Here is a 25,926-nt window from a genome sequence, read left to right as displayed (position 1 = left end):
AATCTGTCTCCAGATGCTTTCTAAATGTAATTTTCTTGGTTATGCATGTAGCTTTGTTGATTTAAAAACCAGGGGATGGAGGTAGGAGACAGTTTCCAGATTTCTGTCTCGTACTGTGTGACTGTTTTCATCATTTTGGTGTTGCCCTTAACTGTTCATATATAAGCCTGGAAAACATCTTGAGACTTTTTTGTTCTTTGTCTACTAGATTTTATCTAAAAAGTGCAGGGACTAAGGTTTCCAGCATAACTAAGAATCATAAAACAGAAGGAATCCGAAGCACTTTGTAGGCAGCCAACCAGAATCGTGGATTATCTGTGCTTTGCATAGGTTTTCTGAAGTACCTTACAGAGTCCTGACAGTCCTTGTGAATATAATCGGTATTGGTTGAAGGAATATTATCTGAGTATTGCCAGCTCACTAATATTTTTATTAAAAGCCCTTTATCTCTGTTAGAGATGCTAGTAACCAAAATATTCTTCTCCGAAATAATTTCCCCATGAAGGGTATAGCTGCTCCTCTCCCAGTAATAGGTCAATGGAAGCAGTGATACTGCAGGGTAGAACTGGCAGTGTATTCACTTCTTGGGACCTTGGGTTTTTTGGAAAATGTTTATTTCCTTATTGTGTTCTTTAATGTCAATTTACATGAAACTAAAGACTGCTTGCATTTTTAATGTACCCTATATGTAAAGGCAAATCTAGCTGGAATTTGGCAACAGGGAGAACACTGTGTTGTTAAAAGATGTAAGGGTGAAATTTTTTTCTTGTGAATTGACATTAGAGTGAGGCCAAAGGACGACGATAGCAGAGACTTGCTAGCACTCAGGACTATGATGAGGAGATAATGTGAAAAAGAGTGAAATAAAGTAGACAAGTGATGCATTTTTCAAATTACTGCTGTACAAGTAAAAAAAGCCATATAGTATCATATATTGGCTTTGGTTGGAAGGGACCTTAAAGATAATCTAGTTCCAACTCCCCCACCATGGGCAAGGAAAACCTGGAATTAATAAAAAAATAGCTGTTAGAATGAGTGTATAATGTACTAATATTCAGTATAATTACTGTAATGTTAAGTATCAACTGTTAGTGTCTGTTCACCAGATATACAACAAAGAGCAGATACAGATGTATGCATATTATTACCTTTAATCTTAAATGTTGGTCAGCTCATGTTTTTTACCTCACCATGCTCCACCTGCAGGCTTATGAACATACACAGTTATGAATCCAGGAGGGCATTTTTCAAAAGAAGAAAAGGGCATCTAGTTGAATGAAGCTGTAGAAGTGGAATTGCATAAATATGAGTGGGGGAAAAAAAGTCTTTTTCTTTTCTTAACTCTTCTGCCCATGATTTGTTCTTCTGTCCATGTACCTTTCCTTCTTTATATACATTCTATAGCCCAGGATAATGCAGGAGCAGCATTGGTCTGGAGTCCAGAGTTCCTTACTGCCTGTGATAATTAGTGAGGGTGTAGGTGCAACTTATCAAGGGAAGGAGGTGGAGTCTGGAGTAGTGGAAACCTAGGAACTCAGAACAGAGCCTTAATGGGAGGAGATGGGATTACACCTACTGCTGCACTACACCATGAGGAGAAGCAATTGAAGGCCAAGCCTTCACACCATGGTCCAAAACTTTTTGGAAGAGAGTCAGACTAGAAAATCTCTTTGAGTATATTGGGAATTAATTTACATTTCTGTAGAACTAGACTGTGCAACTTAGGTATTTGGACAAATCAACCAAATTACTTTCAGGATGTGAGTTAACAGCTACTACTGCTCCACAACAAATGTTCACATGCAGTCTTTCACTTTAATGTAAATGTTAAGCAATAGTTCCTAATGGACAACACTAAAATCATACTGCATCTCTTTGAGGAATATTCTGGCCTTAGAATACCAGACAGCTAGGAGATTTGAACAAGAACAGTTCCCTGTTTTCTCCTTGCCATTTTGGGGTACCGGATTGCCATGGGGCACTTGAAAAAAGGTTTGCAGTCCGCTCTGTTTCACCGCTTATTCCTTTGTGCTTCTTTTCTTTAGCAGGTTTTAATTTTCTCTCACCTGTAATGCAAGGAGCAGACTTCCATGAAGCTTGTGGGTTGTGAAAAGTACAGGAAATAAACATCCTGTAGAGGAAAGATGGAGGAAAAGTAGGTGGATTAAATTACTGAAGTATAAACCATCCTTAAAAACAATAAATGTATCTGAATTTTATCTATTAATTGCTGATGCTATTAGAAGAGATTCTTGGAAGCAGTATCCTCAATATAGCCACATTTTAATGAGCCTTTTTGTAGAGGATAGTATAAAATGTAGCTTCCTTCTAAAGGACCATATTGTTAAATATATTTGCGATGACTGGACAATAGCACATAATTTTGAATTAGTCAGAATAAAGGCTGGATTAATTTATTTACATCTCTATTTTAGGATCACTAAGCAACCAAGGACAAATGGCTTTATATCTGGCTAGTATATTGTATTGCTTTAAAAAGCTTTTTAAATGAACATTTGTTCTTTGGCACAGGGATAAACAGATTGTAAGCATATTATAGCTTCTCTTGGGTAATTTCTGGATTTTAGTACATGATCTCCCAGGCCAGTGTAGTCCTATGGCTGAAACTTCCCCAGTTTTACATGTCTCACTTTAATTAAATTTGTTCGTTTGCCTTGTTGGTGGTGTTCTTTTGTGTTTGTTTCTTTATTTTTATATGTTTATTTTAATAAGCTGCAGTCACGGTAAGGTAGGGGCTAGTGCACATTGAAATTGTGCACTATAGGTTATTCATCTTCAGGTACGTGTAGACAGCTCAATAATTACGAGCACAGACCAATTTCATCTGCAAGCATTCAGTGAGGAGTTATGTTATGTATGTGTTAATCTTAAAAACTGCTCTTAATTTCAACCATACCCACCCTCTGACTGGTTTTAGCTCAGTTATTGGGAACTGTCCTTTTTAATGTTGATGTTTTATCCACATATACTCAATAGCCATCAAGTGTGTACACGGATGAAATGGAAGAAATAAGTCTTGTTATGCCAAGCCTAGAGACTTGAAATATAGAATTACAGTATATTTACTTGCTGAAGGATGTGAAAAATATGTCTTTAGAGTTTATAATTAAACCGACATCTCTCATAAATTTGGGAAGTGAAATAGTATTATAGTCATTACATATTATTTTCTCTTATGGGTTGGATCTGATGCCTCAGCACTTGCCACTCCTCAAAGTAATGCCATGAAGAAGTAAAAAGCCTGAGTAATAAAGGCATTACTGAATTTTTCATCCAAAAATATATGTAGGCAGTTTCTGCATCTGCATCTGAAAGTGTGAAGACAATTCTGAGCATGTCCAGAAAAATGCAAATCTTTCTGGTATTCTTTTGTTGGGACCCTCACTTTAAAACTATTGAATTTTCTTTTGCTTACTTGAAAGCGTAAAACCAAATGAGGCAGCTGCTAATCTTGAATAAATTAATAGAAGGCAGAAAACCATTAAAGTCAAGGTATTGGTTACACTGACCAGTGCTGAAGACCTCTACAGTGTCATATATTTTTTAGTTCTTCCTAAAGATAAATCTGCAAACATAAAATGCAAGGCATTCAGTTCCTTGTTAAAGTATCTGGAAATTTTTAATTTTTATTAGTTTTCATTGCACAAGGAAATGAAAAAATCCTACCTATCATTTCTGAGATCTTCACTTGTCTAGAATATACTTTTTTATTCCTGTTTCTCATGCCTTTAATTGATTGTAGTGTTTGCCTGCCTCCTTGTGATTTTCCTTATAACTGCAATCCTGATGTATTTCATAGCTTTGGCCTTGTGGGGGTTTTTTGACTTTTTTGTTGGTTGATTGATTTAGTTTGGGATTGGGTTTTTTTATTGTTGTTTGGTTAGGTTGTGATGACTCTAGACATGCCATTTATTTATTTATTTAGGATTTCACATGTTAAATTGAAATGCTAATGGTCAACTTGAGCATGTTACCATATGTATATCAACTAAACTTAATTTTGAATGTTGGATTAATCAAAATACCTTATACATCATTTTAAAATTTATGGGTCATGATTTTTACCACTAAGGGACTGGCAGCATCCTTATTTCAACAAGAGGCAAAAGATGGTGATTTGGGGAAAATGGGCAACAGTCACTTTTGTGACAAATATTACAAAGATCACAACGACAGGGAAGTTATTGTTGGGTTTGCTGTACTGGTATCCCAGAGAATGGGGACACACAACAAAAGAAACAATTAAGCATTTTAACTCCAGCTTCTGCATTAATCTTGCATACACTTGAAAGCAGCTGTTTGTAGCAATTTGGAAGGTTTAAAAAAAAAAAAAAGTCCAGACAGGGAAACACATAGATTGCTGCAGTTGGATGTATGTGGTAACCGAAATCACTCTGTGCTGGACTTAAAACATCTGTCACTTACCACATGCACATCACTTCCAGAGGCAGGCAGTGAGCAGAATGCTGTAGATGAAGATGTGCAGTTTTTTATTTAGTTGCAGGAGGTACTTTCTTTTTTTTGGCTGTTTTGAGGTAGGAAATTAGAAGAAACAGAATGAGTCTTGATAAAATGGCTAGAAAACAGATGGCAGTTCAGGATTCATAAGAACATTTTCATGTACTTCTGCAATCCTATAACACGAGCATGTTCACGTGCAACCCACGCACATTTGCATGAGGAAACCGTAGATTCGCTGCATTCAGTGGCAAAATCCAAACAGATGATCACTCTGCGCATAAATACACTCTGTAAGTGACTCAATATCCTTAAAGGAATGTAACTTAGGAGAATCTTGATAGTTTGCGTAAAATTAATTCCTATTTGTATTTAGCGGGGTTTCTGTTTTAAATTTGTTCACAGTTTATATACAGAAGTCCTATTTTTATTTTTTATTAAATTCTGCTTCTAACTTATTCTGAATAGTACCTCAGTGCTCTAATACATGATTTTAGAGGTATTTCTTGAGGGGTAAAAACTTAGTTGACATTAGAAAGTGAGAGAGAATTGTCTCTTTAGCTATTTGGATTTTTTTAAAAGAAACTTTTCAGGGCCTCAAATGCTAATAGAAAGATTAATCATTACAATTAAGAAAATTAGCTGTTTGTTTGGCGTTTTATTCAAAGGTAAGAATAAAGTCTTTTTCTTCTTTTTAAGAAATCTCTCATAAATTTATTTTAGCAGCCTCATGCTAATGTTTTTGAACTTTTTTTCTTAAAGACAGTCTCCCCCTACCCCCATTATTTGTTTAGTATATATGATTTTCCATAACTCCATCCAGAGATACCATTTGCTAGTTGATGCTTTCTCTTTCACTTACTCTCATAAACTCTGTCTGATTTCTTTTTATGTATTTAATCTGTTTGCCATATCATCTCTTCTGGTGAGTGTTGCATAAAATATTTCTTATGAGTCAGTGTTGCAGCTAAGAGCAACTAGATTTCTGCTCAATATCTCACATTTCAGTTGATAAGGACTAGGTCTTCCTTGTGGCTGGCCCAGACTGTGTCTGGAGGGGAAGAAACAAGTGTCACCTTAATTGCCCTCAGACATCAATCAGGTGCACCAGATGTCACCCAAAGTACTTGGAAATGCACAGTCCCTTTACCTACAAATACCATTCTGAACATGAATCCCATGTCTAATTAATTTTCCTTGCCATTATTAATCTTTGCCCAAGACACAAACACCTTCACTTGTCAGAAATTCACTTGTTCTTAATGAACAGGAATTGTGTTTACTTCTGCATCCATGTTATTTCTTGCACACTAAGTGCTTCCCTATGCAGGATGCTGTTTTCAAACAGTAACCAAGATTAACCTAGTGTTAATTAGACATGAAACATGTGCTATTTCCAAATTCTATAAAATTGTATCAGAAACTAAATTTAAGGTTTGAGGGAAAATTTAATCAAGAATAAGAATTTCAAATGTCCAAACCATCGTGTTATTTTTATCAGTACAAAAATGATTTCATCTTTCAATCTTGATTTCAGTTAGTTAGGCAGGAATACTTGGAATAATTATTTCAGTGAGTCTGCTATTGTCTGAAAACAGAAATAAGCAGTTTCATTAAGTGCAATATTTCTGCTATAGTCAATCCCAATGCCTTCCCTCTGTAGAAATGTTTAACACAACTGGTTTTGCCTTAACTCCAGAGGTCAACAGCTATCTGTGCCATACAGGATTTACCTGGCTGTGGTTTCATCCCCTAAAACCAATTCCTGGCTGCTTCAGGTATATAAATGGCTGAACTCCTGTGCATGTAGTGGTTTATGCCATTATACCAAGCATATTGACTTCATCTCTTGCCATGCACAAATAGACAGAGGATGTTGCATTTTTGAATGTGAAAAGGGAAAAAATTCCATTTCCTCACTTGATTATTTCTTTTGCAGAAGGCAAGATGTTACTTCATGGCTTCTAAGTATCTTTAGTGATATGTAGAATGACTGCGGAAATGCTCACCCTCAAACTGGGACTTTTACACTAAACAAGTACTTGTTCTTCAATGTCTCAGCCTTAATGAGATCTTTCCATTCACTTCACTTGCAAGCGGATCTTTCTTTGTTGCTATCCCATTCCTATAAAATTCTCAGTTTCCCTGACACTGCTTTCCATATGTGTCTTTGTACTTATCTCAGGTCCTGAGGTCAGGTATTATGTGCAATTTTCTTTATCATTGAAACTATGGAACAATCTCTACTACCTCTTCAGCAGACTGTGTATCAAAGAAAAACCACTGCTGTGCTGGATGCCATAATTTATGGGACATTGTTAACAGTCCCACTTCCAGTTTGTCCTTTCAGGCTTTCAAGTTAACTACAGTGAGTTGCCCTGAGATTCCCCTCTCCATCCTTCATTATTCCATGGGCTGCATCAGTTCAGGATTTCAGTGGGCTGCTAGATTCTTGCTTACTCTTAGATGCCTGCTGAAAATAAATTTTCTTTCCCTGTGTCTTGGTTTGAGACAATTTAAAGGAGAACATTCTGGAACCAAGTTGTCTTCCTTTAAAGGGTTCAAACAATCCCTTTCCACTAATAAGGAATGAATACAAGTAGATGAAAGTGAAAAAAACCCACAAAAATTTATTAACAAACAGAATGCCAACAGGCAGGAGGAAAAAAAGTAAACAACTGCTAGATACCAAACTGCTAGACCTCACAACCCCACAGAAACTAAGAGCGGCCCGAAACGCCACTCCCAAAATGGCACCCGCCAGAGGCGGCCGTGTGGCTGAAGGACACGGGAGATATGACGTCACACCCTTCCCTTCTAAAATGGCGCTCTCCAGGCGACCGCATGGCCCCAGGAACAGAGACGGGATGGCGACAGCCCCTACTGGGAAGGCAGGAGCTACAGAGCAGTTCTAGAGGCAGATGAAAACTTGCCGGTTCGTGTGGGGTCCGCGCCGCTACCACCGCTACCTCGTGCCGCTCGCGGGTTCTGGCGCTGCTTGTGCCCTGCTCTGCACCGTGGTGGTGGGGTGGCGGCGGGAGGTGGGGTGTCCCGACCCCAGCACCTCCCTTGCTTTTTTTTCTGCTGCTAGAGTTTGCAAAGTTCACTTCGAAACAGTTTGTCATTGTGAAATGCACTTTCTGCGATTGGCTACAGTTGCAAACCCAAAGCTGCCACAAAAGAGAGAGAGCTCTGCTCCCATCTTCTCTCCTGGTGCGGGGTGGCCTGCAGGGACCTGCAGGCGCCTGTGGAGCTCCACCCAAGGCAGTTCAAACCCACTAACTGCAGTCACTCCGAGCCAAAGGGGAAAACAAAAAGGGCCCAAAAAGGGAAGGAAAAAAGAACCCTTGCCTGAGCAAAGACCAAACAGCCCGCGAGCTAACACCACGTGGCGAAAAGCAGCAAACCACCCCAGCAGGGAGATTTTAAAAACACCCGCGATAGCAACCCCCATACACAAGGGTTCTGGATGCAGGGTCTGAAAGAGATGGTAACAATTTTTTGGCAGAGATAGATATGGAATACAATAACGCTATGAATCACCCCAGGACACCTTGGCTCTCAAGTACTGTTGTCTCTAACATTCCACTGGGTACTTCTAGGCTGCCTGTTTATTATCGTTTTACTCATCCCCACATCCTATTTTCTACTTGCTTATTCTGTCACCACCCTGCTGTTGCTGTACTTCTCACAACCCACAACTGACTGAGCTTCAGTGATACCCCTATATGTTGTTAGATTAGATTTATCAGAGTACTGTTTTCAGCAATTGCTGTTGCCCCTTTTGGGAGTCTGTGGTGCTGTCCTAGTATGATATTCTGCTGATATATCAAATGGAAGATTTTTCTGGTACATCATTCCTGATACCACTGCAAACATGCCATTTGCCTGCTCTCTGCTGTAAATGGAGGCTCATGATACTCTTATTTGTCTTTGATCATATAGGACTTTAATCATTTAGCATCCTATTCATTTTTAGACACCCTGTGTCTTCATGATCAAATGTGTGTTTCCTAGCTTCTTCCAGACCTTTATAAACCAAGATATAAGTAAAAAGCCATCTCAGCTTTTCCACATCTGTACCTCTTCTAGGGGAGCTCACTAGGAACAATTTACAAACATTTTGCCCTTGGTATTGTGTTTCTAACCTGATTACATGCTAGTTTCCTGAGCTGTGACTAAATCTAAGTCAATTTTTGTTTTCATTTCATATTGCTGTGAGGCTTGATAGAGATTTGCTTTGTGCACAAACTGTAAGAGTGGAGCAGGATTTTGCTCTGTGTAAAGGAAAGGCTCAGGGTTGAGATTAACTGCAAGCACTGTTCCCAGATTTTTTAAGGGTTTTACAAGATTCACTTGCCTTCCTGCTACAAGTAATTTCAATCATGTATTAATTATATGTTACTTAAGCAGTGTTTTAATGTAATATATGTCATACCAACAAGGTATGTTAATATCTGAAGTATTTGGTTTTGAGCTACAGCAGTCTTGATTTCAGTGGAATCACTAATCACTTACTTTTGTGTCTGTCTTCATCACAGATGTTTTCTATTCCCAGTTGCATTACCAGCGCTGCACCGAAAACATGACATCTTATAGTAGCATTCGATAAGCACTGTAAAAAAAAGATTTTTGATAGGTAACGTAGTTTAACAACTTGGGTAATTATTACAGAAGTAAATTGGAAAGTCATGAGGTAGAAATCTCAAAGGACGTCCAAAGGCACTTAAAAATGGAATATAAAAGGCTTGAAAAGAAAGTGAATCCCAAGAGACATAGGCAGTCTCATTTTAACTCAGCTTTACTTACCCTTGTTTGCCTACATTTTTCACAGAAAGGAGTGCTTTTGAAAATGGAAGCAGTTGCCAAATGGACAGTTGTATCAGTTTAGAAAAAGGAGAAATCAACACACAAGCAAAATGACAATCAATTAAGTAAAGATGAGTTGGGTGGAAGAAATTCACTTCGTATTCTAAATGACAAGAGCTATGTGTTTTAGTGAAGTAGAACAGCTGATGTCGTTATGCATCTTTTTACAGAAATATCTGTGAGATGAAAAGGAGAACAAGAAGGCTACTTTGAAAGGAGTGTATTTAATTAACAAAGGATATAGTGATTAGAGTTTTAAATCCTTCATTCTAGGGGCCTTTTCATAAAAGAAAAAAAAATTACTTATTTTAGCAAAAGGATCTGGTTCAGATTTCTGAAAAACATGACCCAAAATATCACTATTCTAATTATCATAATAGTTTTTGCCTAGGAGGAGTACATGACATTTAGTACTCAGTACAGTTTTGCAGAAAACCTCACTTACTTTTAACTTCCAAAGGATAAGGGTGTATGCTTAAAACCACCAGCTTTACCGTGGCTGACCTCCTCAATGTTCTGCCTGGAGAGAGCTGTCTATAGTCTTCTCTGATGAGTTTTGTTTGTGAAGTGACAGCCAAATTTTGAAAATAAGAAAAGTGAATAATTACACCTGCCATTTTCTGTTTCATATTTTTAATGTTTAAATAGCCCTTTGGGTATTTACATATCTGGATGATTATTTAGATGCCTTTTGTATTTGTATACACAAAGTCTGCTTGTTCCTTTGATCTGAAACAGAGGTTGTTTCAATAAATCAAGTGGATACCTGTTGATGTGTTTAATACAGCCCAAGATGTAACATTAAAATAAAATTCTTTATAATTCAGAAAGTATGTTAATTCTAAAACCAAACTGCAGCATAGCTAGAAATATTGTGACAAGCAATTAACATACGCTCTTGACATCTTTTTTTTCAGGCTGAGCTTTTTTATGATGTTTTTTCCAACTGAGATTCATTTACTGTGATTTACTACACATTCCCTAAAAATGAGAGGAAGATGTTAATCCAGAGAGCAGTCTATTTTCTGTATCATTATCATGATGTCTGAAGAGAGAGGAAGTGCAGGATACTTTATTGGGGTTTTAGAATGACAACACAGAAAGTCGGAGCTGGTCCCTAAACAAATCCATATGTAATGGCTGAAGTTGCATCATCTGGAACTTGTAAAACTAGTAGACATAATCCAAAACATTTTTGTATAATCCTTTATATAAGAGGGGAGCTAGGCAAAATGTGACTTAATGAGGGATGACAAGGGAAAAAGAGGAGTGCATATTTCCTGGTTTTCAGGTGGAGAAAGACTTATTTTTACTTATTTATTTTTAGGATAATTTAGGTTGGAAGGGACAAATAAATTTTTATCTGCCAAAATACACATAATTAGACTGCAAATAGCTTACTTCAGTGTGGATGAATAAAATACCTGGAATTAGCTACATAATTTGCACTTTTTCAGATTTGTAGAGGTGAGGTTTAATTTGAATCCCTTGGATGTGCACTCAGGCACATAAGTGAGTTCTTAAAAGTCTAAAATAAGCTTTATTGTTTTATTAGACTAAAACATTTCTCTAAGAAGGCACAAATTCAATGACAATGTGGTAGGTACAATGTTGGTTATAAAGTAAACCAATAAAATACATGAATGTGCTGCTTTATGATACCTCACTGGTATTTATTTGACTGTTCTGTATGGAGAAACAAAAGAGAGAAATGAGTAAAATCACCAGCTGAACTCAAGAGCAGACGAGGGAGAAGTTACACTGGCACTTGGAGAAAAATTTTATTTGAATTTAGGCAGAAAATTCTGGTATCTCCAAATAAATTACTTCTGTTGTACCTCACTGGATTGTTTTAATTACAATATTAAACTATTTTATTAGAATGTAGTATGAGCAAGACTTAATTGTTAAAATAAATGGAACTTCATTTTTTTAAATTTTTTTTTATAATTTTCCAGAGATAGAGGAAATTGTTTTGGTGGTTTGCTCTTCACTATTCCTTTTGTATAGACCCCTATCCCATAAAGAAAAGCCAGTTTTGAGACATATAAAATGGTGACTTTACTACAATACTTTCAAAAAAATAATCTAAAAGTATTCATGTTCCCTGACATATTTCTACTAAACACATGAAGAACAGAATGACTCCATGCTATAGGACTAGGAAAACATGTAGCATTTATTTACATAAAATATGAAAATCGTTTAAAATACCAGCTCATTTTCTTACAGGTTTTTTTAAAATTTACTTTTAAATTGCAAATAAAAACCACTCTACTATTTCTTTTCCTTTCCTTTTTTTGTAAAGTAAACTACCGTCATGTGGTTTTGACTTTCAATTAAAGTAAGCAGTTTTTTACAGCAGAAAAAGTGTGATTTCCTTGTGAATGGTTGCCTCTCAAGAGTGTCTGTGTTTTTTCCTGCCTATATAATTTCAGATGCTGCACAACAAACATGTGATGGTTCGTGTTGGAGGAGGCTGGGAGACTTTTGCAGGTTACTTACTTAAGCATGACCCATGCCGAATGCTGCAGATGTCCCGAGTAGATGGGAAAACTTCTCCAATCCAGAGCAAGTCTCCAAACCTCAGGGACATGAATCCAGACAATTACCTGGTTGTTTCTGCCCATTACAAAACCAAGAAGGAGATTAAGTGAAATAAGCCTCTCATGTGAGTGGGACTTTATGTATGTAGGTCCAAATTATTTTCCCAAGTGTAGTGAATTTAGTTAATGCTTTAAAAGGACTTTGGAAAAATTAACACAGACTGGAAATGACACTCCATTTTGAAGATCTTTGAATTGTAGAACTATTTATTTCTAGTACTGTATCTTTTATAGCAAATTACCCTTGATAGGCTGATTACTACAATCAGATAATAAATAGACATATATTTTTAGCCAAATTATTACTCTTTAATATGTGAATGTATACTTAGAGCTACATAAAGGAGCAGATCCTGTTAATGGAAGAAAATACACAATAAAATATATTTGTATGAAAACCTTATTACTTCGAATCCCTGACTGTTAGGCTAGTTGAAATATATATATGCAGGTGGAAAATGGGTATTTGGGGAGATTATTTGGTAATGTGTCTTGAAATTAAATAAAAATTGACTGTTTCTATGTTTTGCAATCTTTTCTTAATTAGTAGAATATAATGGCTTATTGCATGCCAAACAACTTCTCAAAGCCATTACTTAAAAGAAAAAAAGCCCAAGAACCCCCTTCACACCATTTTACTATTTAAAGCTGAAGACAATGCTGAGTGTTCGATCTATGTGTAGATCCTTTGTGTTTTTCATGAAGTTGCCCAATATAGAAGCATGGGGAAGTGGACAGATTGCCCCTTCCTCTGTCAGACAGTAGAGTTGGTTGGTTGTACCAGTGAGGTGATGTTCTGCAGCCCATTAGGGAAGCAGTAACAGGCGTACAGCCCTCAGACCCAAGGAGGAGCTTCAGAAGATGCAAGTCCCTCTGGAGTCACAAAACACCGCACTGTTCTTGGATATGAGCTTTTCCTTCCCCTTCTTTTTAATTCTGTTGCTCATGCTAAATGTGAAATATTCATTACCCTGTAAGCAGAGTGACTCACATTCTCATAAATCATTCACACACCTCTAATATAGCTAAAGGCGTATGTGGGCTTAGTTCATGATTTTGGCTACTTCTCTATGTTTATATTTGGTAATTTATGTGCCTTGTAAGATCCTAGAAAAATCATTTTATAGGATTGTTTCACTGACTGTATAAATTTACAAATGAAATAATTTTTTTTAAAATACACGTTTTGAAACTCGTATTATTTGTAATCTCTCATCTCCACTTTGCTGCTACCAACTGGATGCCTACAATACACAACACTGCTTGCTGTCCTAATAATAAGCCGCACAAAGTAAGGGCAAACGTAACACAGAAATACCCAAATTTTATTGAAAATTACTTTTTCTTTGCAGGGAAAAAAAAAATAAAAAGCATCCTTGGAATAGTTTTTTTCAGTACTGACTAATACTTTTCTCTATTTTCTGATGTTTAATTTTTGAAAATGGTCTTATGATCTGCTCCTGTGGTCTTTAACAGCAAAATGTCTATGGGCTAGAAAGGATCAAGACCATCTTTCATGTTCCATGCCTTATTAAAATCAGCACCTTGTATCTCACTTCTGTGGACAAAACCTACCTCATCTAAAAATACCTGCTAAATACAAACAGTTCACAATTGCTTGGTCCAGAAGACAAAGTAGCAGGGCATAATTCCAAAGTTGCAGCCTTTTATTCTTATTTTGAAACACTTGCTAGGAGGATTAAACACATATTCAAGCAATAAATCCTTTGAAAAGCCATAGGAAGACTCAGTTGTCATAGAAGCAATATATGTCCTCCATAAGGAAGCAGAAAACAGACCACAAGCAACATTTTATTGAAAATGTAGCACAGCTGAAAAATAATCATTATCTTAATATAAGCACTGAGAGATCTGTTTTCAAATGAAAAGAGAAAGGAAAAAAATCACTCATGAAAATGTGAGATGTTTATTTAGAAATAAGGGCTAGTTTTTTAAACATAATTACTTGGATTTCATAACATCACTGAGGTTGAAAAGACTTCCAAGATCTTCATTTTCAACCTTTATCTCCATCATCCAAGACTTAAGTTTGTGTTTATGTTGCTTTTTTAAATATTTGACAGTGTTTACATATTAATAAATCAGAGCAGGTAATTATAGAAGAGGTATTCTTCATTTTATTTTAATATTAAACTTTAACAGTCCTAGTAAATCCAAATCAAAATTCTAAATTAAACTTGGACCCTTTTATGTGCTTGGACTATACCTATCAAAATAATCTTTTTTTGATTCAGGGTACTCAAAAGTCTTTAAAAAAATCACATTAGAACACTTCCTGACTTAAAACTTCAACTTTGCCAGTTCCAGAATGGGAGGCCTAGAAAGGATTTTATTTTAAAGTACTGCCAGTACCACCTGATGTAAAAAACATGCAGGTGGGACTTACTGCTTTTGACTGCATTGGTGTGGGTGTGAATAAAAGAGGAAGAAATGAAAGCAAACAAAAAAATGCAGTAAGCTGATTAGCCTGGAAGAAGGGGTTGGAGGTAAGTGTTGCTGATCTGATAAATAGTATCTTCATAGTAGTGTATTAGGTCCTGTAGCAATATAGGAGTTGGAAAATTTGTTAGGAACTTATGGCTCAATTTATAAAGCTAAAGTTGAGCAGCAGAATCTTGCTCAAAGGCATACAGCCCTTGTGGCAGTGATGGAGGCACAACAGACTTAGGTCATTTTCCGTGACGTAGTGATTTTAACTATTTTGCTGTGTAAGTTGGCTGAATGTGAATGTTGAGGAGGCTGAAGTCCTAAAAAGTTTAAGTGATAGGAGCTGCAACAAAGCCTTTTCTCAGTCCTCGTAGACCAAACCCCATGGGAGCTGTCTGAATAAACTGTGCTTAATCTCAAAATGGATAAATTATGTAAAAGTATTTATAAAAACCATTATTATTGTATAACATCAAATGTGACTCACCACACTGGAAGCCATTCAGAATTAGTTTGGAAATGTAACTGTAACATCTGTTATTGCTCATTATAGGAAGTGCATTCTGTCACCTTGCTATGAATACATTACCTGGAGATCTTTTTCCAAGCAGGATTATTTACATCACTGATTGAGGATAGGGTTTGTTCATATCGCTGTTATAGGGATAATTGCTCCTTCCTTTGCAGTACCACCTTTTTTTCCAACAGGAATTTAGAGAAGAAAAATCTATGGCAGCTAGTTCAAGGATTGTTGGTGGGCATGAGTGAAATGAGAAGGCAATATATGTGTGGGAAGGTACAGCAAGTTCCTTGTAACTGAAGACTCAACCCTGAATTCATTACACATGTTCACTTTTGATCTGGAAGAGGAGCTATTAGCCACATCACAGTGTTATGGAAGCATCTCCTAGAGAGGCTGACAAGGGTTTGGTTCTTTTTGGGTTTACGCTTTTCATTGCCTCATTGGCTGCTGCCCTGCAGTACCTGACAGGGATGGAGGTACAGTGATGCTTCTTTGCTATGTCTCCCACTTTCTTAGCCTGTGGCATGTTGTGTAAAGGTGGAACAGACAGGTGGGATCACACAAACGTTTATGGGGCTGGACAGGCTTTCCCAGACTGGAAAAACTGCTGGCACTGCTTGTGCCTGATGAGCTCTGTCTCAAGAATTTAGTGTTGTCACTGTGCCAAATCCACATGCTGAAGTCATCTGTGTTCCTCATCACACGGCCCACTGTGATGCTGTCCATCCTTGTGGAGACACAGCTTCTGTGTCTTCCCAAATTTCATGACATTTGCTACAAACACACTCTCTCTAGCATAATCTGTGTATTTTAACCATATGCAGTGGCAAATGGATTCACTTGGTTACTGCAACAAAGATGATGCTATCACACTCATGGAAAGTCAGCTTTTCAGTCCAGTTTACCAGCACTGGGCTTCAGTCTGTCAGTTTTTGAGGTGATCTGCAAGACTATACAAGATGAAGAAAAAAGACAGAGTTGTACTGATGTAAACAAAGTATCAACTGTCTACATAATCTACATGAACAGGTTTATTTTAACAGCCTCTGAGGTGAAGTAAACGTCTATGATTGGGGGAAATAAGGACAAAACTGTTGTGTCTCACATTAACTTAGTGATGCACTAAGCAGTAAGACAGACAGGGAAGACATCTCTAAGAAGAGAGCAACTCTACATGGCTGTCAGCCTTACTGTTTAATGGTACATGTCAGGTAGCTACCAGCTGTACACTACTAATCTGCAGTAGTTCCTGCTTTCACTCTCAACTGAAACGCAGCTTAAAGCAACAAGAAGTGTTTTTATTTACCCAAATAATTCCCAGTCTGTTGAGCCTGGCTGTTTGGACAACTGGATGTGTATGGGATAGGAACTTCTTTTAAAACAGCTTTGTAGGTGATTCGCAATCTAAAACAACATGCTCCCACATCCTCTGATGTGGCTTCTTAGCTGTAGGAATAAATCCAACATTCAAAACAAGGTCTCTTAAGAAGCACAGACAGCTCTGGCTTTTACACAAAGGATGGAAAGAAAAATGAGCAGGAACTGTGATTGGTTTCGCTAGGTTCTTTCAATGGCTTTAAATGAAAGTGTCCATGGCACTAATGCAAGCAGAGGCTTGGATGACAAGAGACATAGTTATTTGTTCCCCTTGCAGTTTTGGGGGAACAGTATGAAACAGAATGAAAAAAAAAAGTTTTAAGTTTGAAATATCACAAGTGACCAACTAAGTGTAAGTGCTGCTTAAGTGTCTTTGTAGGACACCTACTGTGAGGTTAGATTGAAATTCTCATTTCAAATTAATGTTTGAGATACTTTTTTATAACTCAATGCCTTTTCACTAGACTTAAAAAAAAATTTTTATGACCAGTTAATACACTGAAGAGAGCCATTACCAGCAATCAAATGAAACTGAAGGCATTCTTCAGCCAAGGACAGAGCTGTTTTCAGCCCGAACACCATTATGTTAATATCAAAATTTCTCCTCAACTCAATTCTGAAGGCTAAGCCAGGAAACTGTGTCAGGACTGCGCTCCCAGGACAACATTAGGCAGTACTGAGAGGTGAAAGACAAAATACATAGTTCAAGGGGGGGGAAAAAAGCCTCTATAGTCTTGAGGCCAGGTCTATAGTCTATAGGTCAGAAATGGGGCAAGTGCAGTACTGAACGCATGCAGAATGCTCTCTGGGAAAAAGAAGATGTTTCTGCACTGTAAGTAGTCCACCTAAATAGATAACACAGAAATTTTTGGAAATAACCTGTCAAAGAGATGGCATGGTAACTATTCTCCTGTTTGTTTTTCAAAATCCTGAGAAGGGCAGCATTGCCCTCTTGTGGTAATAAATGAGAACAACTAATAACAGGATTTTTAATTTCATGTTTAACTTTCAGTATTCATTATAAATACGTACAGACTCAAAAGAAATCCACATGAGAAAATGAGAACAATTACTACACACATACTAAAACAGCATTCTTGATCTAAGTATACAGGATTTTAAAAGGTCTCTATTTTTTTTTAACTATTCACAAAATTATTTCGTTTGTAAGGACCCACCATGAATCTACTTTTCTTTTTTTGAAAAAGGCACTAAATTCCTAAGCAGTTCAAGAGTCATTAGGAAACAGAAAAGAAATGCTGTCATCCACATATTAAAACATATATATATACACACAACTTTCTTAGAGAACTTAGGACTTAGAGAAAAGTTTAATTGTAGAGCTTGAAATAAGCATCAAAATCAACATGTGGGCACCTGAGCTTGCTCAGGCCAGTCATCATACACAGATAGACAGACATCAACTGACCAGACAGTATGCACATACTGACTTGACTACATGTAAGGAGGCCACTTCCAGCTGACAGGAACTCTTGACAGGGAAGCAATAAAACATGCATGGAAAATAAACAAAATTGGCAAAACCATAGTGTTCAGAATTAGTTCTATAGTTTCTTAGTCAGTATTTCCACATCTGTTGTCCCACAATGGCAAAGTACTGCTGAGTCTTCAGATATAAACAGCAAAAGCCACATGATGAGTAAGCGCCACTTGGCTGCAGAAACTGGCAAGTTATTGGCAGTAAACATCAATCATCTTCTCTTCAGAAGTCATGTGTTACCCAACCTGCCACTAAAGAAACAAACAACAAAACACACCACAGGTTCGTATGAAGATAAGGAAAAGAAAGGAAAAATTCTCAACTAAACGAACACCATTAGGCTGTCTAACTACAATAAATTCTCCATTCACCTTTCAATTCTCAATTCACCTTTTATCCCAGCAAGTGATGGACATGCAGTGTACCAGTGGCAACTTAACAAACTCCTGCCGCCTGAGTCATACATGGCAATGAGGGCAAAAGATAACGGCTTATGAAGCTTGAGTTTTAATGATCAGATACATCTATTGTTTTGGAGAGATTGTAATTCTTCATTAAATCTCTGCCTGGCCTTCTGAGGTAAAGTTTACATTAGAATAGCAGTAGTAGTAAACTTGATCCGTATTTATGCCAACACCGTATGTTTCTTTTGTAATGAGAGACACATACATAAACCCAAAACCATCACCCTACTAAGTTCAAATGTTTTCTGTAAGCTCTGAAGGAAGGGAGACAATCTCAACTGGCACTGAATAGGGACACTGAGTACAGGATAACACAGTGATGAGGTCCCCAGTGCTGAGAGACCTGTAAAACTGATGCATCATAGATGTAGAAACTGGGAAGAGGGGGGGGGGGGGGGGGGGGGGGGGGGGGGAAGCTCTCTGCCATTCCTGCTGTCTTTCTGTCCTAGTGATGAAGTCTCATTAAGAACACTGCATTAGATAATGACACATGCTTCCATTTCTATTCCATTTCCCTTCCTCCTGGATTTTCCTCAAGTTACTTAATCTTCTACATGACAAAACAGGATTTTCACAGTGAATATATGGACAGTTTAATCATGTTGTTTCTTTTTAAACTTACTCTCAGTCCTCCTTCTCCACCAGGACGTGAAGCTGCAATTCTCTTTTCTATTTCTTCCTGTTTCTTTTTCTTTTGCTCCACAGCATAAGCATTCTTAATACCTCGAGAGGAAGCCTGAGAGAAAACACATTTGGGTAAGACCAAGTTAGTTATTTTGCTGTAGAGAAACCAAACTGCATGTCTTGGCAACACCATTTTATGAACTGTGGTTTGCATGAAAAGACTGAAGCACTTAGTAATGCTACTATTGTATCAAGATAGCCCTTTCAGGATATTTCCTCATTCTGTGAGCTCTTGGTCCCACAGATAAGTGAGGGTGTTTTTGTTTCACTTTTTTTTTTTGTTATTACGTCCAGGTGAAGATATTTAATCCTCAGAGGCAGAACCAGAACCTCCCTTCCCAAAAGTCCACAAATTTTTAGTCTGTGCTCTTTTCAGTGTCAGGGCCTACTCTTAACCCTCACAAACAGGGGAAGAGAAGGGTTGTGTTAGTAGTGGTAGCCCAGGCTGTGAAGAAATTCAACTTTTAAACTGTGACCTGTGAGAAATAACCTGCATGATAGTCTACCTTTCAAAATGTCACAGGATGTGTGGGTAGCAGGAGTACCAAATGAAAAACCTGTTGTGAACTGCCTGCTTCACATCCTTGTGGGAACTGTTTAATGACAATCTAGACTAGATGGCAGGAGTATCAGAATTATATACAATTAACACCATGAAAAAGAAATAGAAAAAAAAAAAACTTTTTAAAAAGTGATTCTTAGCTAAGTTTAGGATTACAATACCATAGCAGAAGTTATACAAAAGATGCTAAAATCTATCAAGGCAAAACAGCAATGTTCTCACCTGAATTTTAAGGTCCTGACAATAAGCTCAGTTCTCAGTGGGGTACTAAGGCAAATCTTATCACCAAATACCAACCTACTTAGACCATACGATCTCTGCCTTTTAGGAAACTGGCCTTCCACGTGAGTCAGGTACCCAAACTGTCTGTAGCACCCCAAAAGGAAGAACAGCTCACATGACGTCAGGATGGATAATGAGCAGCTAAGAAGCATGTGCAGGAAAACACTAAGCAGAGAAGGAAGGACATCTGATCTACTCTGTCGTCCCCTCACATATGCAAAACTAAAAATGGCTGCTTGCAAGACATGTCCATTACCCAACATTCAGAGGCTAAAATGACCTCTAAGATAGTCCTGAAAAATTCTGGTAGATGTTTTAGCCCTTTGTCTTCCATGAAAAAGAAAAGTAACAGAGCGTGATACTTCCATTTTTCTTTGGCAGCATAATGGATCCCACAAAACTTCAAGGACATCCACAACCCTAGTTGCTTCATTTCTCCTTCCTCTCAGGAAAGCTTTTTAGCTAGATATTTCCTACAGTTATGCTTAAAAACCCCTTTGTGACTGAAACCCATTTGTGATTGAAAATAACGTGGATTGCTTTTAGTACATAGAATGATACAAAATCAAGAGTTTTAAGGAGTCTAAAGCATCACTCAGCACTCAGCTGCTGCTCCAGTTATTTACCAAACTTCCTTCAAACTGGGTCAACATGGTCCCCATGCATAATGGTCAATTCCTAATTCAGTATGTAATGTCACTAACATTCACACAAATAACAATCCCTTCTCTGCACAGTTCAGCTGTGATCTTTAAGACATACCATTCAAAATCTACAATAAGTAAAGAGTATATGCTGTAAGTCTTTTTAGAGGTATGTAAGGAAAAAAACCAGGATGGCTATTCTGCTAGAACATTTGTATCCTACCTCTTCTAACTTTAGATACCAAAGCAGTTAAAGCTTGACAACATTAAAAAGACAGAAGACTAAGTTAATACTACATCTTTGCTGGAATCTGAGCTGATAAACATGCTCAAACTGTTGCCTTGTTGATAAACAGAAGTTGCAAGTGCATACAACCTGCATTTTTAAGAAAAGTACAAGTGCAGTACCACTTGAAATTGCCACTGCAACAATTGTTTGACCACTTTGGTTTGAATATTACTCAGTCTCTTGTTTTCAAGTCTTAGAACAAGGAAAAGATCATGTTGAACTTGCTCTTCCAGTTCTTAGGTTTTTTATAAACTACTGTAAAGTATCTCCCATCCAAACAAGCTCAGTTACCTTGCAATGGTCTTAGAGCACCTACCTAGCTGTGAAATTCTTAATATACATAAAAAAGGTATAAATGTAAGACGTTAGTAATACTAGGAAAGTACTTAATGACAATTCCCACAATCCAAACATGACACCCAGTGTTACCAGAGAAGCCACAGCCATTCTCCCCATAAACCAGTTATCTAAAAATAATTTCAGTAAATGGCATTTTATCAGACATTACCTCCATCTGCCTCTTTTCAGCAGCTTCTGCTAGTTGTCTTCTTTTTATTTCCTAGATATAATGTTAAAGACAGTGAAATTCTATTCCAATATAGTCTTTGCATTCTTTTTAAACTCTTAATTTTGAAGTACAACTCAAATCTGTAATGTGAACTCCCACAAAATGTCAACTTCAGGTCAATTAGCATCATCTTCCCCTGCATTGGCAGCCTGTGAGAACGAAGTGTTTTTAGTGACTAATGTGCCAGAAGAGCAGCTGCTGACATATATACAGTTAAACCCCACCGAAAAAGTGCTATTTAGCTGTTCCATGCCTTCACTCAATCCAGACTGGGGTGAAATGGCACGCAGTGCATGAAACATCCCTTTGGAGTTTGGAAAGGGGAATGCTTGCTCTCCCAGGTGAAGCAGGCTCCTTTCCTTCTCCCCCATGAAATCCACAGATGAGGCATACAAAGCACAGAGATGGGCTCTTACCTAGGAAAAATGTCATCCAGTGGAGGGTAGTTAGAAGCAAGCATCTCTATGCACTGGAGAAAAAAGGCCAGCTTTTCCTATTTCTTGTAAAAATGGGGGTCATATTGACTACAAATATGCACTAACATGTCTCTCGCGAAACCCTCCCTCTCCATACAACCACATAAGTGCCCACGCGTGATCCGTGCGGCAGAGCAGCAGGAGGTTCTGGAGCGCCAGGCCCCAAGCTGCGGGGTGCCCTGGGTAGCCTAGGCCCAACAGTTCCACCGCACGCCGGGCCGGAGCTTCCTTTTCCCAGCACAGCCACTGTCTCCTGAGGCACTGGAACAACCCCGCGGTCTGGCCTCCATGTTAAAGAGGGAAAGTCACCACCCCCCTCCCCACACCCTCATCCCCGCGACGCTGGGCGTCACTGATAAACAACGGGGAGAAGGAGGGGGGAAGGCGGAGGGAAGGAAGTGGGACGGAAGTGGGACCGCCCCTGGGCCGGGAGCCACCGCCACGGTCCCACACTTACCGGGTCGGGCGTCTCCACCACGTCCTTGACGGCGCCCCCCATGCAGGGCAAGCACTGCCCCATGGCGGGCCCGACCGCCTGCAAGCCCCGTGGAGGAAGCGGCAGCGACTCCGCCCACGGCCCCGGCGGGGCGCCGCGCCAGCAATGCCCGCCCCGGCCTGGGGCCGTCGGGGGCGGGCGGGGCCGGGGCGGAGGCCGGAACGGGGTCGCGCGATCGCCGCCGGTAGTGAATTAAGTGGAAGGCGTTCTGTGACGGCAAAGGGAGAACAGTGTGATTGGTTTCCCAGCCGATGCCGGGTTCAGGGCCCGCTGGCGGCGTGCTCCGCCGGCGGCCAACATTTCTGATCCCGTGCACCGCCCGGCGGTGCCGGAACGCGGCCGGTGAGGCCGGCGCACATCTAGCTCGGCTCAGGTGGTTGAAGGTGTCTCTTTCTGGCTCTTTTGCTATTTATTCAATTTTTTTCTTAAAAGAAAGAAATCTTCCAGTTATTTATAGTAGATTTCAGCATTACCCTATTCAACAACAGTTCCTGAATTTGAGTGTTGGTGCATACATCAATCCCCAAGGATTATGTGAGGAGTATAAAATGTATTCTTCACAAACGATCATGCAACTCAGCTTCTTGTCTTCCTTGGTAATTTTGAACAAGGTATATCCTTTTTGCACCCGTGTTCTTGTCCCAGCATTTATTTCATGAGCTTGAGAGATCATACATTATTGTAAACCACAAATTTTAAGTTTTTTTGTTTGTTAACTCCATACTTAATTAGGCATAGAATCATGTGGCTTGGGTAGAATCATAGAGTGGGTTGGGTTGGAAGGGGTCTTAATGACCACCTAGTTCCAAACCCTCTGCCATAGGCAGGAACACCTTCCACTAGACCAGGTTGCTCCAAGCCCCATTGAAGAAGGGGCGGTCAATAGCTAACTCATGTAAGCACAAGTTAACTATTGGGAGACAGCAAATGTTAGTTCAGACAGCAGATGTTAATGACACAACCTAAGAAGCCGAATTCACCCTAATCTTGTCAAGATAGAGGGGACAAGGATCATCTCAGAGACTGCTGAATCATTCCTCGAAGGACTACGCATGCCCAGGTGAAAAGTGCACTGTGAGGAAGACTACTGGTCTTCATCAGAAAGACCCCCGAGGAAGAGGAGAGGCCTTCCTCAGCGAGACCACCAGGACACACAGCGCATGCGTGACCCGTATGCTAATGATATTAATGACTTCCGAGAAATAATCTGTGTAACCACACCTGTCCCAAGGAATGTGATGAATATTCATAATTTAACCCTTAATACTGTGTTGTAGGGAGCACCGGTGTGTGTGTGTTTGGAGGAGCGATCCCCACACACCCGGTGCGCCGAATAAAGCAAATACTCACTTCTCTGACTCTGTCTCTGAAGTGTCTCCTGGCCCGGTTGCGGCACGATTCATCTGGCACCCCGAGATGGGACCCTCTCTGCCCGGCTGCCGGATCCAGGGGTAAGCAGAGCTCCCAGTAGCCACCCTGAATTTTCAGGGGGAGCTCAGCTGTCCTTTAGCTCACGGCGGGGGCAGACAAGGATGATCTGCACCAAGTTAAGGTATTTGTTATTCCTTTCAAACACAGAAATACCTCCAGGTCCAGGGTTTGAGTCCCTGAGGGTGGGTTGAAAGTCCCGAGGAAGACTGGGTCTCCCAAAATTAGTCCTGGGCAAGAGGAAAAGTGCTTTTAAGGGGTTGGACCCCGACTTTTAAAGGGGTTGGACCCCCAGGGGTTGGACCCCACTGTGAAAGGTACCTTTAAGGGGTTGGACCCCACTGTCATGTGCTATTGTACTGCTATTTTTGTTTTGTCTTTTGCTATTCCTCTGCTGTGTGAGTGAGAGTGGATGAGACGTGCTGTCTAAGTGTGAAACGAGTGAGGAGCGAAGCGTTTGGCAAAGAGTGAATGAGGATAAATCACATAAACCGTTGGTTTGGAATTCAACCTTACTGTCCGAAGGGGGGCGGAGTTTAGAGGAGAAAGATTTTAGTTACTGAATTGAGAACACCCAGGCCCCAACGCTTTTCTAATATAACCCCAGCTAATTTCCCTTTTAAAATCCCGTGCCGTGTGGAAACAGTTGTGAAGCTTGGGTTTGTTTTGGGTTTTTTTGTACATGTATTAGAAAGTGGTATTTCCTATTAGAAAGAGTGAACAGTGTCCATGTTGCTGGAGGAGAGAGCTTGGTATTAGACAAGAGTGGCAGAGCGTGGCTTTGTGGAAGGAAGGAGTTGGTTCTGTGGTTGTGGGGGTTTTTGGCTGTGGAGAGAGAGAAGAGGGGGAGAAAGGACGAAAGAGGCAATGGGATCATCAAAAAGTAATAGTAATAACCCAGAAAGTAATAACCCAGAAAAGTCCACTAGGATGCATGCTGGCACATTGGAAAGAGCTGAGGGGAGTCCCTGGAGGGAATATAAAAAAGAGCACCCTAATTAAATATTGTAATCAGTGGTGGCCACTCTAGAGATTGGATGATGGTGAAAAATGGCCAGAGAATGGCTCTTTAAGATATAACACTCTATTGCAATTAATGTTATTTTTAAGGAGGGAAAATAAATGGGATGAGACCTCCTATGCAGATTGGTTTTTTACCTTAAGACGCAAACCAGAGTGGCAGAAACAATGTGGCATCAATCTGGCACCACAGGACTCTATGGTCCTCCTCCTAGAAAAGGAGGCAAAAGGAAAAAACCTCATGAAGAGGTGTTGCTCATCATGCAGTATTGGGCAAAGATGTTTAAAGCTCAAAGCTGAGAGAGACCAGGATCCCTTGGAAACCCAGGAGCTAATGGGGCACAGTGGTGGCACCCTAACATCGGGAACAATGTCCCCAGCACCCCAAACATCCTCAGAGGATAGTGGGGATGAAGGAACAAGTGAGGCTGGCTCAGGAATATCATCCAGAACTAGGAGCAAGACCCCTGTAGAGAAGAAGCTCATAGCACCACTTAGACAAGTGGTGGGGCCAGATGGGGGAATAACAAAAGTTAAAACACCATTTACAGCTTTGGATTTAGATACCTGGAGGGAGGCAGCCAGAATGTATAGAGAAGACCCTGAAAAGGTAGCAAAGAGGTTTGAATTGGTTGTTAGAAATAAAGATATTGATTGGGAGGATATAGACCTCATGCTGTCAGAATTAACTGAGACAGAAAAAGTTGCTGTAATATCCACAGCAAGAACACACGTGCAGGGACAGATAGCTGCTGGGACATTATATGGAAATGTAGATAACATTTTTCCTACAGGACATCCACACTGGGACCCCAATGATCCACAAACATACCCGTTCTTAGTTAGATACAGGAAATTAGTACACTGGGGGCTTCTAAATGCTATACCTAAAACAGTTAACTGGTCATTGCTATTCAGTATTCACCAAGAAACCACTGAATCCCCAGGTGCATTTATAGAAAAATTAAGGGATAATATGAGAAGACACACTACACTAGACCCAGCTTCTGAAATTGGGCAGCAACAGTTCATATCCTTATTGATGGGGCAATCAGCACCAGATATACGTAAAAAACTGCTAAAGATTAAGGAACTAGATAACAGAAACTTAGAGAAACTTCTGGCAATGGCATGGGAAGTTTATAAAAACAGGGCACAGCCCCACACAGTCGCAGTGGCCCAGGTCAGGGGATCGGGATTCCCCAGGGGC

General features: G+C 39.4%; 2 protein-coding genes and 1 long non-coding RNA gene across 8 annotated transcripts in view; 1 reads left to right on the top strand and 2 right to left on the bottom strand.

The window, feature by feature from the left end:
- GAS2 (growth arrest specific 2) overlaps positions 1-12,476 on the top strand; it is an 81,325-nt gene extending 68,849 nt beyond the window's left edge. For all 5 annotated transcript variants that reach the window (XM_032111337.1, XM_032111336.1, XM_032111335.1 and 2 more), the window contains one exon: positions 11,787-12,476. In XM_032111337.1, coding sequence (XP_031967228.1) covers positions 11,787-12,005 — 219 coding nt within the window. In that variant the 3' untranslated portion in view covers positions 12,006-12,476. The remainder of the gene's footprint in view (positions 1-11,786) is intronic.
- On the bottom strand, positions 1,147-9,232 carry LOC116445131. The gene is made up of 4 exons (XR_004240661.1): positions 8,998-9,232; positions 4,447-4,546; positions 2,067-2,131; positions 1,147-1,281 (listed from the first exon to the last, which is right to left on the bottom strand). It is a non-coding gene; the product is annotated as an uncharacterized LOC116445131 (long non-coding RNA).
- A 4,804-nt stretch (positions 12,477-17,280) lies between the features above and the next one.
- SVIP (small VCP interacting protein) lies at positions 17,281-22,604 on the bottom strand. 2 transcript variants are annotated; one of them, XM_032111341.1, is made up of 4 exons: positions 22,230-22,422; positions 21,237-21,287; positions 18,890-19,003; positions 17,281-18,054 (listed from the first exon to the last, which is right to left on the bottom strand). In XM_032111341.1, the coding sequence occupies exons 1-4, from the start codon at positions 22,290-22,292 to the stop codon at positions 18,040-18,042; spliced, it is 243 nt and encodes an 80-aa protein (XP_031967232.1). In that variant the 5' UTR covers positions 22,293-22,422; the 3' UTR covers positions 17,281-18,039. The 2 variants fall into 2 exon arrangements, with proteins under 2 accessions (XP_031967232.1, XP_031967231.1); XM_032111340.1 differs by lacking the exons at positions 17,281-18,054; positions 18,890-19,003; positions 21,237-21,287 and adding an exon at positions 21,294-21,712 and having other exon boundaries at positions 22,230-22,604.
- Between the last annotated feature and the right edge of the window lie 3,322 nt (positions 22,605-25,926).

Source organism: Corvus moneduloides, chromosome 6, assembly GCF_009650955.1.
Source record: "Corvus moneduloides isolate bCorMon1 chromosome 6, bCorMon1.pri, whole genome shotgun sequence".
NCBI classification, from domain to species: Eukaryota; Metazoa; Chordata; class Aves; order Passeriformes; family Corvidae; genus Corvus; species Corvus moneduloides.
The sequence above is the reverse complement of the archived record's forward strand: the minus strand, read 5'-3'. Positions and strand labels throughout refer to the sequence as shown.